Raw genomic sequence first — 15869 nt, 5'->3', positions numbered from 1 at the left:
ACGAAAATCTTTACGATTGTTATCGTGTCATTTTCTAGGCTAAATTTCTGTCTTTTTCTGTCGTTTCTTGTTAAACTAAAAAAATGTCTCGCTTCATTTAGCAATCCAAGATAGCGCACAATAAAAAACAATATGGACAAAAATGATGTATATAATTTAAAAATATATAAACAAATCCTGTAAAAAGAACTCAACTAATTCAGACGGAAGCAAAGGTACGTCATACATAGTATGAGTTCAGCCTGATTTTGCTTATTCTTGTCCAAAAAAGACAAAAATTTTAACTCTTGATTAATGTTCTCATTGACAATGAGAAATGTAATAACTTAAATAAAATGCAGTATGACACAATAATTAGAAAAAATTAACTCAAGCAAAATAAAGAAAAAAAACAGCTACTTAATAATGCTAACTGAAACCACCCTAGTCGTAAGGCAAAGGAAAAAAAAATGAGCCTGGTTAAGAGGTGTTTCTTGTAGAAAAGTGCATGACAGACTCTGTTTTATAGTACCACGTGTCAATAATGTGACAACTGACACTTAATTTAAAGACGAAAGAGTATTATAGTTCCGTCATGGTAACGGCAGTACACAGATCAACTTAGATCTGATTGGCCAAGCGTTGTTTAGTTAATTTACGACTACGGAGGTTTTTGATACCGATTATCACTCAGTATAAATAAATATAAAGAGATAGATAGGAATGAAGTAAGTTAAGCAGAGAGAAGTGTACGTATGTATGCGGGGGGTATTGGGGGAGGAGAAGGAGGCTCGGCAGCGTGGGAAATTGTACCCGGCGTTTGTTCGTTGCTGTTCTGTGGTCTACGGTCTACGCTATTCGGTCTTGGATGGTGTGCGGTGTGTCCCCCTCCCCGCGACAGGTCACGACTGCTCGGGAACACGATGCTCCCTTTTAATGCCGTCGTCCACCGTACAACGTATACCATCCACGAGCCTTCTAAACAACGAAAACTTACACCAGAGCTGGGACAGAACCTGTTACTTTCAACACCATGATACGAAACGATTTAGTAACGAGTAGTACTGAATGAATTCGAGTAATGTGCGCATGTTTTTTTCGATAAATATACGTCTTAATATCAGATGCGCATATTACATAAACACTTTGTAATATGAACACAAGGTATCGGTTCATCACTAATATTTTTTACAGACATCAAGATCATTCTAATGTTTTCCTATGACATTGTCGGATTAGCTTCAAAACATAACTGGAAATAAGTCTTTTAGAACGAAGTGTTGTATCAAACACGTTCACAGTCAAAAAATTTATTCCATTTATTTTTAACTACTCGCTGACTATATTGTTTTACTCACTAGTGCAAGCCAGCAATGAACGCACATTAATTCTACCTTTCAGTTGATCTGTCTTGATCCGATCGTGTTCATATGTAATTTAGTTCAGAAGATTTTGTTGTTAGTTTTTTGGACAGATGAAATATTCTTATACTGTAAGTGAAAATTTAAAAATATTTATGAGGCAGAGTTAATTGGAAATGGAGCATCATTGTACAGTGGGAATTGCATAGTGCTTTGAAGAAATCAAGGTTATTTCTGAGGAAACAAGGCAAGTGGTCGCACATTATTCAAATAAATACGGCATTCAGTTTATTAATAACCAATATGATAAACTATAGAATAGACAGGTTCTAAAATATTAATCAACATCTCAGAAAGTTCCCTAGCTTTGTATAAAACTAAAACTATTTCAAAACAGGCAAAATCATTAGTGGATTTTCTTCCTTTTCAAAATTTTTTGAACCATTTAACTATTATTGTACGAACGTAACTGTAATCACCATACACAGCTTTAATTTTCTATTAGCTGACAACACTCAGATGGCAAAAACTGAATAACAGCAAGTTTATTATCTTTGGAAAATATTATATAATGGAGGTCATTTTGTAGACATCATCAATAATCGCCTCGACTTTCCATTTATCTTTGTCGTTCCATTCCTCGCATCTTATACCCCATTTTTTTAACATTTCTTTTTCTACTTCTTTTTTATAACATCTTCTAGGCTGAATACTCTTAGGTTTACCCTTGGCACTCTAATCTGTAATTTTTTATCAATCTGGTATCATTGACATAGGTCTTGTATTTTCAAAAAATCGATGTATTTTTCCATATGAAAGTATAGTACTTCAAGAGCACGCACACCAAATTTGAGGTAAATTCGAGAAATATTACAGAAGATGGAGATTTGAATATCACGCGGTCGGTACCTGCGCTCTCAGTTTAAAAACTTTTTTCTCGTTTTTCTCGAAACTTTGTATTTCCGTGCAGAGGGCATGTTTTCTCGAGCACGAATCGACCTGTTGCTGAAAATTTGCACAATTCATCTTTATAGTATTGTTTCGTGATTAAAATGAAGCGATTTTCAATCGGTCGACTCGTTCTTGTTTTATACGAAAACAATGTTTTAAACAATGACAATCGGAAAAATGCTAAAAAATAACACGAAAATTCCATTAAACTTATTTCAAAACTATAAACCTAATTTTTTTTCAACTCCTTTGTTCAATCACGAAACACTACTATAAAGAGGAACTGTGAAACGATTCAGCAAAATTGGTCGACTCGTTCTCGAGAAATCGTGCTTACCGCACAAAAAACAAAGTTTCGAGAAAAACGCGTTTGAAGTTTTTAAACTGAGAGCGCATGTACCGCGCGGTATTTAAATCTCTATAACTCCGGTAATGTTGCTAAATTTACTTTAAATTTAGTGTGAGTACTCTTGAAGTACTATACTTTAATATGGAATAAAAAAATACATCGATTTTTTGAAAATACAAAACCTATTTAACCTCTTATATTCTAAATATGTTCATATCTTTTTCTCTAGTCATGTTATGCGCCTTCTTTCCCTATTTCTTTTTCTACGCCAATTCATGCTCCTTACTAAACAGCATCTTCAAAAGCTTTCCATTTCTGCTGCAGCTTTCTGATTGCACGTTCTTTTATTTATTATCAAATGTTTTGTAATATTTCGCATTAATGTTTTATATTAAATATTATGTTTGTATGGGATTAACCCACAATTGATTGTAATGAAAATTACATTTGAACTAATATTTGACGTTTCGATTTCTACTCTGGAATTCGTTTAAAAAAAATATTTAAAAATAATATTTTTTCATAAAATAAGTAAAATAAAAATAAATTAAAAAATCCTTTTATAAAATATTTTTTTTTAAAACAAATTCCAGAGTGGAAATCGAAACGTAAATATTAGTTAAAAATGTTAGCATTACATAACTTACTACAAAAATAAATCATTACAATCAATTGTGAACATTTTGTATTTTTGTTTTTATGCTCACCTTTCAGTGGGGTTCAGTTATGTAATTGTTGTACGTGTTTTTCCTATGCTTTGTTTAATCTGTTCTTATGTTCACGTATATAGTTTTCCGTTTTACTATTAGGTTGTCATTCATAAGTAAATCTTTTGTTATTGTCAACTCAAACATTTACAGAAAGGAATATGCTTTTAAGAAGGACTGTATAAATTGGTAGTTTATACAATTTGGTTGAAGTGAGAAAGGCATTAGTGATTCTTGAATATCAAATACCGAATACCAAATAAATAAAAGAACTGTGAAAGAGATAAGAAGCTTGTGTCCAAAAATTATTAAAATAAAGCACATAGATTTATTTCTAGATAGTTATCAACAAATATTAGAAAAAACACTGTCTTTCCACAATAGGTACTACTCATATAAACGGACCTATTCCGCGAATAAAATCTTCGGCGCCGTTCCCATCTTTATCAGGTACTTGACAACTTAGATGGTACGACCATCGACGGCGGTACTCTACTCGAACTTCGAACCCACCGGTCGCCGCTGCAGCGAACGATATCGACCGTCGACAGCTCATTTAAAAAAATTCGAAAAAATAGCAACAATTTATGGGTTTAGAATAAATGAAGGTTCCTCAACGGAATATCTCGAAACCAAATATACGATGTCATTTTGTTATAGAATATATTGTATTGAAAATAGTGAAGTGTTAGAAATTTTTATAATAATTATCATAATGTATTGTAACTGTTTTTGTTATAATAAAGATGTCTTTATTAAAATTCAATGTTTAATATTAGACAAGGCGAAAAGCTCCGGTTCGTTCGGAAAAATATTCACATGAGATTTTTTTTGCATAATCACTTTCATGAGATACCCCAAAATAAGGTTCAAGAGGTCGCCCAAGCGAAAAGTTGTTGCGAAACAATTTTTTTTAAACAAATTGTAACAATTAATTTTTTCGGTATGGACAAATCTTTTTTAATGTTTTTAATCATTCTGAACAAAATAAGTCTTTTGTAGTTTTTTTGGAAACTTGATCGTTGTCGAGTTATAAATAATTTAAAACTGAGAAAAACTCAAAATTACTATTGTCAAGGTTCAACAGGTAAAAAACATCATTTTTGAATTCAACAAGAACCTAAATTCAAGTTCAAACCTTGTTTAATCATTTTCCGATAGTATTTTGGGCCTACTTAATTTTAAAACTTTGTTTTTATTTATTAAGGAAGCGCTTATGACGGGCGCTCGTGCTGTGGCGTGTATAAGATAGAGAAACAAGATCTAGGGCACACATTTTTGCTGGTTTAAATTCTCATTGTACAAATTAGCACCCGCCCTAGCATACGCGCTTCATTATCAATTAAAAACAATAGTTTAATAGTCATTTATACACGAAGGGTGTTATTAAGATGATTACGCCCGGAGAGCAACATAATCCAGCCAGAATGCCTCTGGCCCGAGGGATGGATGTTACAGGATGGGCGTAATCATCCGGTAACACCAGTGGTACATACAAGTTTTTATTTTTCACTTCACATAATATAAAAACTAAAATTGAGACGTTCTTACTTTTTATTTTACTGCATCTACAAAATATATATGCATATTTTGTATGTACCACTTGGTGTTACCAATATATGGTATCATATATTGGTAACACCAATACATGTGTGGTACACAATATATGTTGCACCAACCCTCGGGCCAGAGGCCCTCTGGCTGGATTATGTTGCTATTTGTGCGTAATCATCTTAATAACACCCTTGGTGCATAAATAACCATTAAACCATTGTTTTTTAATTAATAATGAAGCGCGTATGACAGGGCGGCCGCTTATTAGTACAATGAGAATTTAAACCAGCAAAAATTTGCGCCCAGATCTTGTTTCTCTCTCTTATACACGCCGCAGACTGAGTGCCTGTCCTGTCATAAGCGCTTCATTAACAATTAAAAAACAATGTTTTAAAATAAAATAGGACCAAAATACTTATCGGCAAATGATAGAACAAGGATTGAACTTGAAATTAGGTCCTTAGTGAATTCAAAAATAATGTTTTTTACGTGTGTTTTTGAGCCTTTAAAATCGTGTTCTTAGTTTTAAATTATTTGTATCTCTAAAACGATCAAGTTTCCAGAAAAACTACAGGAGACCTACTTTGTTCAGAATGATCCAAAAAATTGAAAAAAAAATTGTCCTGGTTCAAAATTTGATTATTACAATTTTTACAAAAAAAAATTGTTTAAAAAATCTTTTCGCCTGGGCGACCTCTTGAACCTTATTTTAGGGTATCTGTATCTGGGTATATTTTAAATTATTAATCAAGAACAATTTATGTAAAATATGTGTAAAAAAACAAACAAATAATATATAATACTATAAAACCTTGAGTTTTGTAAAAAAATATAAAGAAATAGCAGATTACAGGGATGTATTATTCTTAGGAAAAAGGTTTAGATATATTGGACACCTGTCACAAGAGAATGAAAACTACCCTCCCAGACCCATTTATCAATGCCTGTAGAAATAGGAGTAAAGAAAGGTAGACCAAGAGTAGATGGGAGGGATTTGTAGATGCGAGTGTGCGAAGCACAATTGCGAAAATTAAGGCTTCACTAGGCCTGCAGTACCACCAATAATGATGAAATCATTAATTATTATTACTCGACTAATATAGCTTCAGACTTGGTCCTTTTGGTATTAGGCTCTATCTCCAATGCACACTAGTGGACAGCAACAAAATTTATCATTAATATTTTATTAATTCATATTATTGATTAATTTAATTATTTTTATTAATATTATTGATTTTAGTTTTTAAATTATTAACACGGATTTTCAATCAATATTAGAAGGAAAAGACTTTTCTAGACAAACGAGGGAAGTAATAGCAAATATAATTGTTTCTATACAGAGAGAAATATCGGTACAAAGTCAGCCTATTAAAGATTTTAAAAAAGTTCAGAAGAGTGCTGCCTTAGCAACGGGAGTAAATTTAAGTACCTACTATAAAATGGATCTCTTTTGAAATGAAAAATATAGAAGAGCTTCTATAACAGGGTCACACGAAACTTTAAGAAAAATGATGAGAGATATGGTATTTCAATTGAGTATAGCAAAGAATAGGAATGGTTTGACCAAGATTGCCAACAAGTAATAAATAGCAAAAATATAGCTAGACAGACATGTCTACAAAGGGATTCCCGATCGAATAGAAAGGCATATGAAGAACTCAGAAAAGATGCAAAGAAAATATGCAGAAGGAAAAAGAGAGAAATGTTGAATAGAAAAATACAACAAATTACAGATTATAATAACAGAAGAGAGGCTAGAAAATTTTACAAGGAAATCAAGCAATGCACCCAAGGATACATAACAAGATCAACAGTTTGCAAGGACAAAAATGGGGCAATTATCAGCGAGAAAGAGGAAATAATGAAAAGGTGGAAGGAGCATTTTCAAGAGCTGTTAAACCCAGAAAAAGAACAAAACGAAGATGAAGAGATAATTCACCACACAGCAGAACAACTAGTTGAGCAACCAACATTGGAAGAAACGATAAACGTCATAAAACATCTAAAAAATAACAAAGCACCTGGCACAGAAGGAATAACTGCAGAACTGATAAAGAATGGTGGACATGCGCTATGGAGGCGTATCCATAAATTAATCGACCGCATATGGACACTAGAAGTCATCCCAGAAGATTGGAAAGTGGGAATCATACTTCCTATGTACAAAGGGGGAGACAAACGACTCTGCAAAAATTATAGGGGCATAACAGTTTTAAATGTCATCTACAAGATATTATCAGGAATTATATATAGCCGCCTGGAATCGTTTTCGGAGGAGATTATTGGTGAATACCAATGTGGCTTCAGACCAAAGAGGTCAACTATAGACCAAATACATATGTTAAGAGGTATACATGAAAAATGTGTTGAATATAACATACCTATTTACAACTTGTATATCGATTTCAAACAGGCGTTTGATGGAGTAGATCGACAAAAGATGTTAAAGCAACTATCTATGTTAGGGATACCCAATAAGTTGGTTAAACTTATACGAATGACTCTGGAGGGTTCCAAAGCTATGGTGAGAATAGATGGAGATATGACGCAGGCCTTTGATATTGAAAATGGAGGTAGACAAGGGGATGCCTTATCAACAACACTTTTTAATCTAACTTTAGAAGCTGTTGTTAGAAAACTGGATGTAAACGGCTGTATTAATACAAGATCTATACAAATATGCGCATATGCGGATGATGTTGCCATAATAAGCCGCAACAAAAGGGTATTGAGCGAAAAAGTTATAGAACTGAAACGAGAAGCTGCTACGTTTGGTCTATATATAAATGAAAGCAAAACAAAATATATGGAGTGCACAAAATCGAATGAACATGAGAATCTAAAGGTAGACAACTATACCTACAAATATGCCTCCACTTTTCCCTACCTAGGCTCAATAATAAATGACAACAACAACATCAGTCAAGAAATACAAGCACGGATTCTTAGCGATAATAAGTGCTTTTATGCATACAAAGACTTAATGAAAAGTAAGTTACTGAATCGTGAGTCTAAGCTGAGAATCTACAAAACAGTAATTAGACCAGTGGTCACATATGGATGTGAAACGTGGACCCTCTCAACCACTGATGAAAATCAACTGAGAATATTTGAGCGCAAAATACTAAGGAAGATATTTGGACCAACCCAATGCAGCGATAGTTCGTGGAGAATTAAAATGAACCACGAGCTGGATGAACTAATGCAGAGCGCAGATATTGTCAGATTTGTAAAATCACAAAGACTAAACTGGCTTGGTCACCTAGAAAGAATGCCAGATAATCGAGCTGTAAAAGTAATCCAGAGATGGAAGCCCCAAGGAAACAGAACAAGAGGAAGGCCCCGTAAAAGATGGATAGACGACGTAGAGAGGGATCTTAAAACCATGAACATCAGGCAGTGGCGAAGGAAAGTATCCGACAGGGCAGAATGGAAGAACATTGTTAAGCAGGCCAAGACTCACAAAGGGTTGTAGCGCCATTAGAAGAAGAAGAAGAAGATAGCAAAGAATAACAGGAACTTTCTAAGGGAAAAACCTGATATACAAGTGCTTCGGAGACATTGTCTTAGGAATATTAACATAAATGTTATACGGAAGGAAAATCGGGCCATAATTTACATCGACGAAACTTATATCCTTCCTCTCATACCCTTACAAAAACTGGGGAGGCAATAAATACCACCGAAGGTTTGCACAAGCCAGTGTCCAAAGGGTAGAGGCTGATTGTTGTTCACGCCAGCCCTGAAATGGGTTTCATAAAAAACGCATGTTTAAAATTAGAATCTCGTACTGAGCCGGAAGATTATCACAGCGAAATGAACTATAATAATTATAGAAAGTGGATTCATCAAAAATGTATTCCGAACTTACCAGCACTTAGTGTATTTTCCAATGTCCAAATTCAAATATTTTCCACTATCGTTTAGAAAAGACGAAATGAAGGAGTAGTTAAGACGTCGGGTTATTCCATTTTCTATAAAGGCAGAATTATATAGCATAATAGAAATTCGTAAACCCAGATGAGATAGATCAGATTACCCTTCTAACAGGATTTAAATCCAGTTGAATTAGTGTGGGCCGCCCTAAAACGGTAACTGGCTGATAAAAATGTGGACTTTAAATTACAAAATGTTGATAATTATTGTGATAAATTTTTCTCAAAATTTTCCCAACAGGAGTTTAAAAGGATATTAGGAATAGGTTATTTTACGGAAACCGAATCAGCTTTAGATTTAATTGTAGATGAACTAATAATACACTAACAAGAAGATAGTGACAATAATATCGCGCATTCTCTGGAAAATAGCAGTTCGGAGACAGAAGACGAACCTTTTGAACTTTAACTGTAATCGAATCTTTGTGGTCTGTTAATTAAATTTTCCTGTGTATATATTCTTAAAGTTACTTGTGTCGTCAAGTTATATTTTTTTAAAACTTATTTTTATTTAAAAGAAAAATAATTAAAGCACGCGTTTTTATATTTAGAAAGATGTCACCACCTATTTAAACGTAACTATTGTTATACAATAACTACCAAAATATTTTCGTTACAACACATTCTACATATACGTACTTATCTTTTTCTACAAGAAATACGTTATTTGGAAAATTATTTCCATTTAAGAAGTTCCTTTACAAATTAAGCTCGTAAATTTGTTCCACAGAGTGAACCAATCTGGCGAATATAAATATATGATAGGCTTTTCTACCGAATCCGTTCTCATTTAATTTTCTACGCAGACGGCAAAATAGCTATAGCTATATAAAGTCTCAAGCTATATTTGACGAGTAGTACGATGACCGGTGACGTGCAGTCAAAACGAGGTCCTGCAATTGCGCCCTAACTCGCCATCCCCACTTAACCTAATTATTTAAGTCGGCTCGCTCAGTATCACTCTGTTAAGCTTTCTACGATATAGGGGATGAATCTTCTGCTTTTATGCACGATATTTCCTAAGCTACAACGTCAAATTAACTATCTCAACCACGGAAATCGCCTATTTTTTACAGTAAACTGTGAATATCAATTATGGCAAGTTCTCATCAATGTTGTACTCCAAAACAAGAAAATAACAATGTAATGAAAATTAAAAACGAATTATTGAAAATTTGAATCTAATATTTCTAGACTTTAAAAATACAAATCTTATTTTTGCACATTATAATACAATATAGAAGGAGAGTATATGAGAGTGAAAAATCTAGGAGTTGATAGATACCTGGCGAATCTTTCCTTGTCTTGGATGTTTTCGTCTTCCATTCTCGTAAACTTACTGCCAGTTGGGTCGTCTTCATCTGATCTGTAATAAAAGAGAAATATAAACGAATGATACTGCAGCATTCAATAAATTCTAAATATGTACGTATAGCTCCTCAGAATTTTTGTACAAAAAAATCCGATATAATGGAAAATGGGAGAATATGACACAATTCGTAAACATAACTACAAGAAGAACCTATGCTCGGAACATTTGGATTTAACTACAATCAAACCTTTCTCCTAACAATTCTCAACCAAGTCATCCATCCTCTTATGCTGGGCCTGAATCTTTATCTGGTTAATCAACTGTAACAATTGGTAATTACCTTTAACTGTACAATGTTTCTGATATTGTAGTTTACTTGTTTTAATTAACAACGCTGTCTTTTTTGATTTTTGACACTTTGGACTATTTCTTGCCAACTTCTGTTGGCCTGTATTGGAAGATATGAACACCAACGACATGTGCTTCATGCCACATTGGTCATTCTACACAAGGGATTTGAGGGTATGGTCATCTCACGTGTACGTGATGTGAACTGGTCAGCGAGATCGCGTTATTTGATTCCGTTAACGTGGAACGTGGGGTGGCGCTCTTTGTCAGTTCATGCCGGCGAAGAGAAAAAAAAATAGATAATAGTGAAAAGAGAAGAGAACACAGTTTGCACGCCACGTTACTGTGAAATTAATAAATATTTACTTTTTGATAAATTCACTCGATCTAACCCAAAATGTAATTAGTGTGCGGTAAAAATTTTAGTTAGTTAATTCATACAATGATAAAAATTCCAACACAACTTGAATAGTCCACTCCATAGTAAAATTACCACGACACTGACTGTACCAGCCCCTAGCCACGTCGGAAGGGTTGGAGGGGTAAGTACCTACTGTGCATCAGCTTCCGAGATTCCGTTGAACCGTGTTGATTTACCGAGAAATTATATAACCGCGCCGATTGAGAGAAAGAACGGTATTCCACCTAGCGTTGATTCATTCCGTCTTTAGATTTTGTCTTTTTCTATTACCTATTTTCTATTTCTGTTCGCCAACTGTGAACCGATGAAGAGCGGCCCTCCACGTTTTGTTGGATTCCGGTAGAGTCTTTCTTGTGGGATTTTCCTAAATCGCAGGTGTATGAGAAAAAGCCACAAACCACAGTTCCCTTAAAGCTAAGATAACCTATGTCATCGGTCAAATTCAGCCTGATTTATAGCCTTTCCTTCAATAAATCACTTGTGACATGAGCTATCTGACATGTTGCGCCGTCTTGTTGAAACCACAGCACCAGAACATCATGGTTGTACAATTAAGGAATAAAGAACTCAGTAATCATGCCTCTATAGCGGTCACCATTGACTGTAACGTTCTGGCCAGCATCGTTCTTGAAGAAGTAAGGAACTATGATTCCACCAGTCCATAAATCAGACCAAACAGTCAGTTTATCTGGATGTAATGGTTTCTCAACATACATTTGAGGATTATATTCACTCCAAATACGGCAGTTTTGTTCGTTGACTCCAAAATTTGCTTATGAAAATCGGTATCAACGGCAATCTCGTTTTGTGCCCATTCACAGAATCTACGATTTGCTGGGTACTCGTGTCATTAAAGGTGGTGCAAAAACGTTTTATGGCAACATTCCAATCGAATTAATTGCTCCGATGGATGATTATGTTAACCATAAAATGGACGTAGTGCGCGATACGTATTTCGAACAGAACCATGATTTTTAAAATAAATTTGCACAATTTGGAAGCGTTGTTTAGGCGTCAGTCTATTTATGCTGGAATGCCAATCGAAACTAAACATAAATCAGTTGACAGCTGTCAAAATAGCTACCACTTAAAAAAGTATTGCTAACTTACATTTCTATATCTCAAAAAAACACCCTTTATATATACAAAAGAGAGATTAGAACGACAAGTGCCAGATTTTTCTACTTTTCAGCAAAGAAAATATTTGTTTGGTAGGTATTGGATAATCTACATTTTAACCATTGAGAAAAAAGGATATAATTGTCGAAAACGTCATAATACAGCGGAAGCAACACATCACCTACAAAGTTATCTTTATCGTGGCAGTAAAATCAGTGTCCTTATCGTTCTGTACCTATTACGTCAGGCGTATCTATTATCCAATGAGGTGGACCATTACTTAACATTGAAATTTTTAAAACATTACTTTTACACACCCTGAGTTTCATACTAATATTTAAATTAAAAATAATTTAATTAAATAATTTTAAATTTCAATTTGTTCCTTAAAAATTTACTATGCTCACTCCTACCAGAGTTATAGACTTGGGAAAACAAAGATAATGATGAAAGGAAACGATTAAATTAGACTAGGAGTTAAATATACAGGCAGGTCTTACACTTTTGGGCAGGAGAGTAAGTTGTTTATTCATGTACTCTACTGATTCGATTTCCGCGATGGATCAATTTTCAAAATGGATCCGCATTTTCTCTGCTTTTTTGCTTCTCTATCACAGATTTTGTGATTTAGCTCTATTTGTAACTGAGTTGATCTTTATCTTTTCCATCCAATTTAGAATGTGTAACTTATTAATATCATATAAAGCAAAGACGAAATAAAGCAAAGAACATCAATAGAAACAGACATACTAACATATATAGAACAAAAAAAACTAAAGTGGTATGGACATGTAAGAAGAACTAGCGACAGCAGATGGATAAATAGAATAACCGAATGGAGCCCTATAGGAAGGAGGAAAAGAGGACGACCCCGAAAATCCTGGAGGAACGAAGTAGACGACGCCATGAGTAAGAGAGGACTAAACGATGGAGAATGGAACAACAGAGAGAGATGGAAACGGTTGAGCGAGGGAAGGCAGTGAATACTGTAGAATCCCTAAATATATATATTAATATCATTCCTGATTTGGTATTGTCATCTGCTCTTTGTTCTTTCTCCGATCGCGACTGATATCTTCTCAGTTAGGGCCCACGCGCACTAAGCAGCCGACATATATAAGCAGCCAGTCGACCGTCATTTTTGTCCGTTCCGTAAAGTGATATGGACGTGGAAGGGACCATAATTATTTACCGTTTGTCTCATAAAAAACGCAAAATAAAGAAAAGCTGATAAATTGACCTCACGCATTATATTGGTAATTTTTTCCCATCCTCGTTTTTCCCTTCTCGATCACTGTATTCTTAAGAAGATATATCCCAAATCTCTTTACGATTTTTACGATTTTCAACTTCCCGAAATAATGTTTCGGTGTTATTTTAAAAACGTTGAGCATAGGCCTGGTTGACACGACAAGTTCGCAGGCTCTGTAAAAACGTTGGGAATAGGTCCGGCTGACACGACAAGTGTGCGGAGACTCAAGGCAGCCATATTCATTTCCCTCCAGAATCCCACTCGCTTTGGCCGCTCGGGCTGCCTGTGCAGCGGGCGCGTTCTAGTGGCTGTCGCAGCCTGGCTTACCTGTATAAATATAGAATAAAGATAATGATGGTGAATGACTATAAAATATTTTATATGGTTAACGATATTCCATATATTAGAAAAGTCCAAACACGGGATAATGAGTCAGTGCCAGCTTTTACGTCCGTAAATTTTCGGAACCAATACATGGAACCAACCGAAATATAACAGTACCAACCAGTAGATAACTGGTTCACCTTAGTATCTCTGGATGATACAATCGCGGGGCAATTGTCTCAGGGTTAGACTAAGAAAAAATAAAGGAGAAATTCCACCGTCTTTTCTCGGTAAAAATCATCATTATTCGCATTTAACGAAAATAAACTATTCTCTCATACACATTACATTAAGATGATTCGTTAACTGCTGATACAGGAAAACCAAGCCTATAATAAATCAAAAGCAGGTACAGATACGTTTGACCAACTGCACTACGAATGCTGCATACTGTATACTGCATCACGAAAATCGAGACGATGACAACTAAGAATTTTTGTTTGCATGAAAATAGCAATGCTGCTTGCAAATCCCCATTGGAAAGAAAATACATCTAATAATAGAAGATCATTGCTGAAATCTTTGGAAATGGCTTTAGTTGAACCACTAATACGAGAGAGACTTCAAATACCTTCTTTAGAGAAATCCCTCTGGCAAAAAAATGTGGCATTCTTCAAGTTGAAGACCTTCCAACACAACATCCCACAAATCTAGTAAAGCAAACTAGGTGTTATTTCTGCAAAGAAAAAGCAGTTTGTAGTTAAGGTCAACTATTTTCAATTATGTTTCTGGTTTTTTAGTTAAAAAATTTTAATATTTTTCTTGTATTACTACAACTAAGAGAGAAAATAAAATAATTGATTTGATTACTTTTTGGTATTCAATAGTGATTAGACAGTTCCTGGATATCATCAAAACTTTTTTTATTTCTTCACAAAAATCATTAAGTATCTGATACGCATGTGTGCGGTTTATGTAAAAAAATAGGTGTGATTTTTAAAGGTTAAAAGTGATACTGAAATAATTAAAAACAAAGCCACAAAGATCAGGGAGACGAAACAAATTGAGCAAATTGGACGGTTAAAGTATATTGAGTTGCGAATTTAAAAAATAAGTTCTAACTATAGTGTATTTTTATGTATGAGAGAGTAATAAAACAATAAATTATGTATGCAAATCCCTAAACTGTTGACACGGGTGACTCAATGAAAAACAGATATTTGTCAACAAGTTTACAGAAGTATATAGGAAAACAATTTTAAATTGAGTATGACCACCAGGTATAAAGGTTGGAGCAGAATAGAATACAATAGTTGTGAGGCTTACTAATCCCTAAATAAGGTTGCCAGTGTCGGAGTGATGGAGGTTAACAGGTACTAATGAATTTGCAAGAAATGTAAGATGTTTATTTTATTGGTTATATATAACCAATAAAAGTTTAATAAGTACCTACCTATTTGCAAAATAAAGTTTAATTCTTTAGATAAAATAAAACGTTTTATTTTATCTATTTGCAAAATAAAGTTTAATTCTTTGCCTATTTGCAAAATAAAGTTTAATTCTTTAGATAAAATAAAACGTTTTATTTTATCTGAAATGAGTGCATTCCACGAAGTAAGGGTTTCAACAATCAAACATTTAATTCTTTAATTCCAGGAATCTACGACAGTAATTGACTAGATAATTACCTTCTAAACTTATTCCACAGAAAATGTGATAGTGGGTTTTTCCATTTTGTATATAGGAAGGTCCAAGTGGCGTATTCAAAATTCTTAACAGTTCACTAAAAGTAGGTACTTCAGTTGCAAGGTGCAGTTTATTGTGTATACTAGTGTTATGGAAAATTTGGAAGTGCCGTGTAAACGCCGAAAAATTGGTCCTCTTACAGTTAATGAAAAAACATTAATATTTAATTGTTTATCATTTACAGACAAACGTTTATGTGAAAGTGTTGATGAGACCGTTGAGTTAGTTAGCAGTACACTTGGTGTTGGGAAATCTACGATTTACAGAGTTATTAAAGAAGAGAAATGTGGTAGTTTTCAAATGCCACGTAATGCTCCAGGGAAACCAAAATTTCAAATAGAATATCATTTTAAAGAAGGACTTCGACGGAAAGTGCATGAATTCTTCTTTAGACAAGAATTTCCAACATTGGATAAAGTTCTTGTCTCAGTCGAGATGATAAGGATTACCCAGAAATGAGTCGAAGTACGTTATGGAAACTTTTAAAAGAAATAGGCTTCCGCTGGAAAAA

General features: G+C 34.2%; 1 protein-coding gene across 9 annotated transcripts in view; it reads right to left on the bottom strand.

Moving 5' to 3' along the window:
• tgo (Aryl hydrocarbon receptor nuclear translocator homolog tgo) overlaps window positions 1–15869 on the bottom strand; it is a 211999-nt gene that overhangs the window by 91597 nt on the left and 104533 nt on the right. For 5 of the 9 annotated variants that reach the window (XM_072545424.1, XM_072545426.1, XM_072545427.1 and 2 more), the window contains one exon: window positions 10123–10202. In XM_072545424.1, the coding sequence (XP_072401525.1) occupies window positions 10123–10202 (80 nt within the window). Of the gene's footprint in view, window positions 1–10121; window positions 10203–15869 lie in introns of all 9 variants that reach the window. The other 4 variants (XM_072545425.1, XM_072545429.1, XM_072545428.1 and 1 more) reach the window with 1 other exon arrangement.

The sequence above is a fragment of the Diabrotica undecimpunctata genome, chromosome 10 (assembly GCF_040954645.1).
Source record: "Diabrotica undecimpunctata isolate CICGRU chromosome 10, icDiaUnde3, whole genome shotgun sequence".
Classification (NCBI taxonomy): Eukaryota; Metazoa; Arthropoda; class Insecta; order Coleoptera; family Chrysomelidae; genus Diabrotica; species Diabrotica undecimpunctata.
This window is presented reverse-complemented; position numbering and strand designations above follow the sequence as displayed.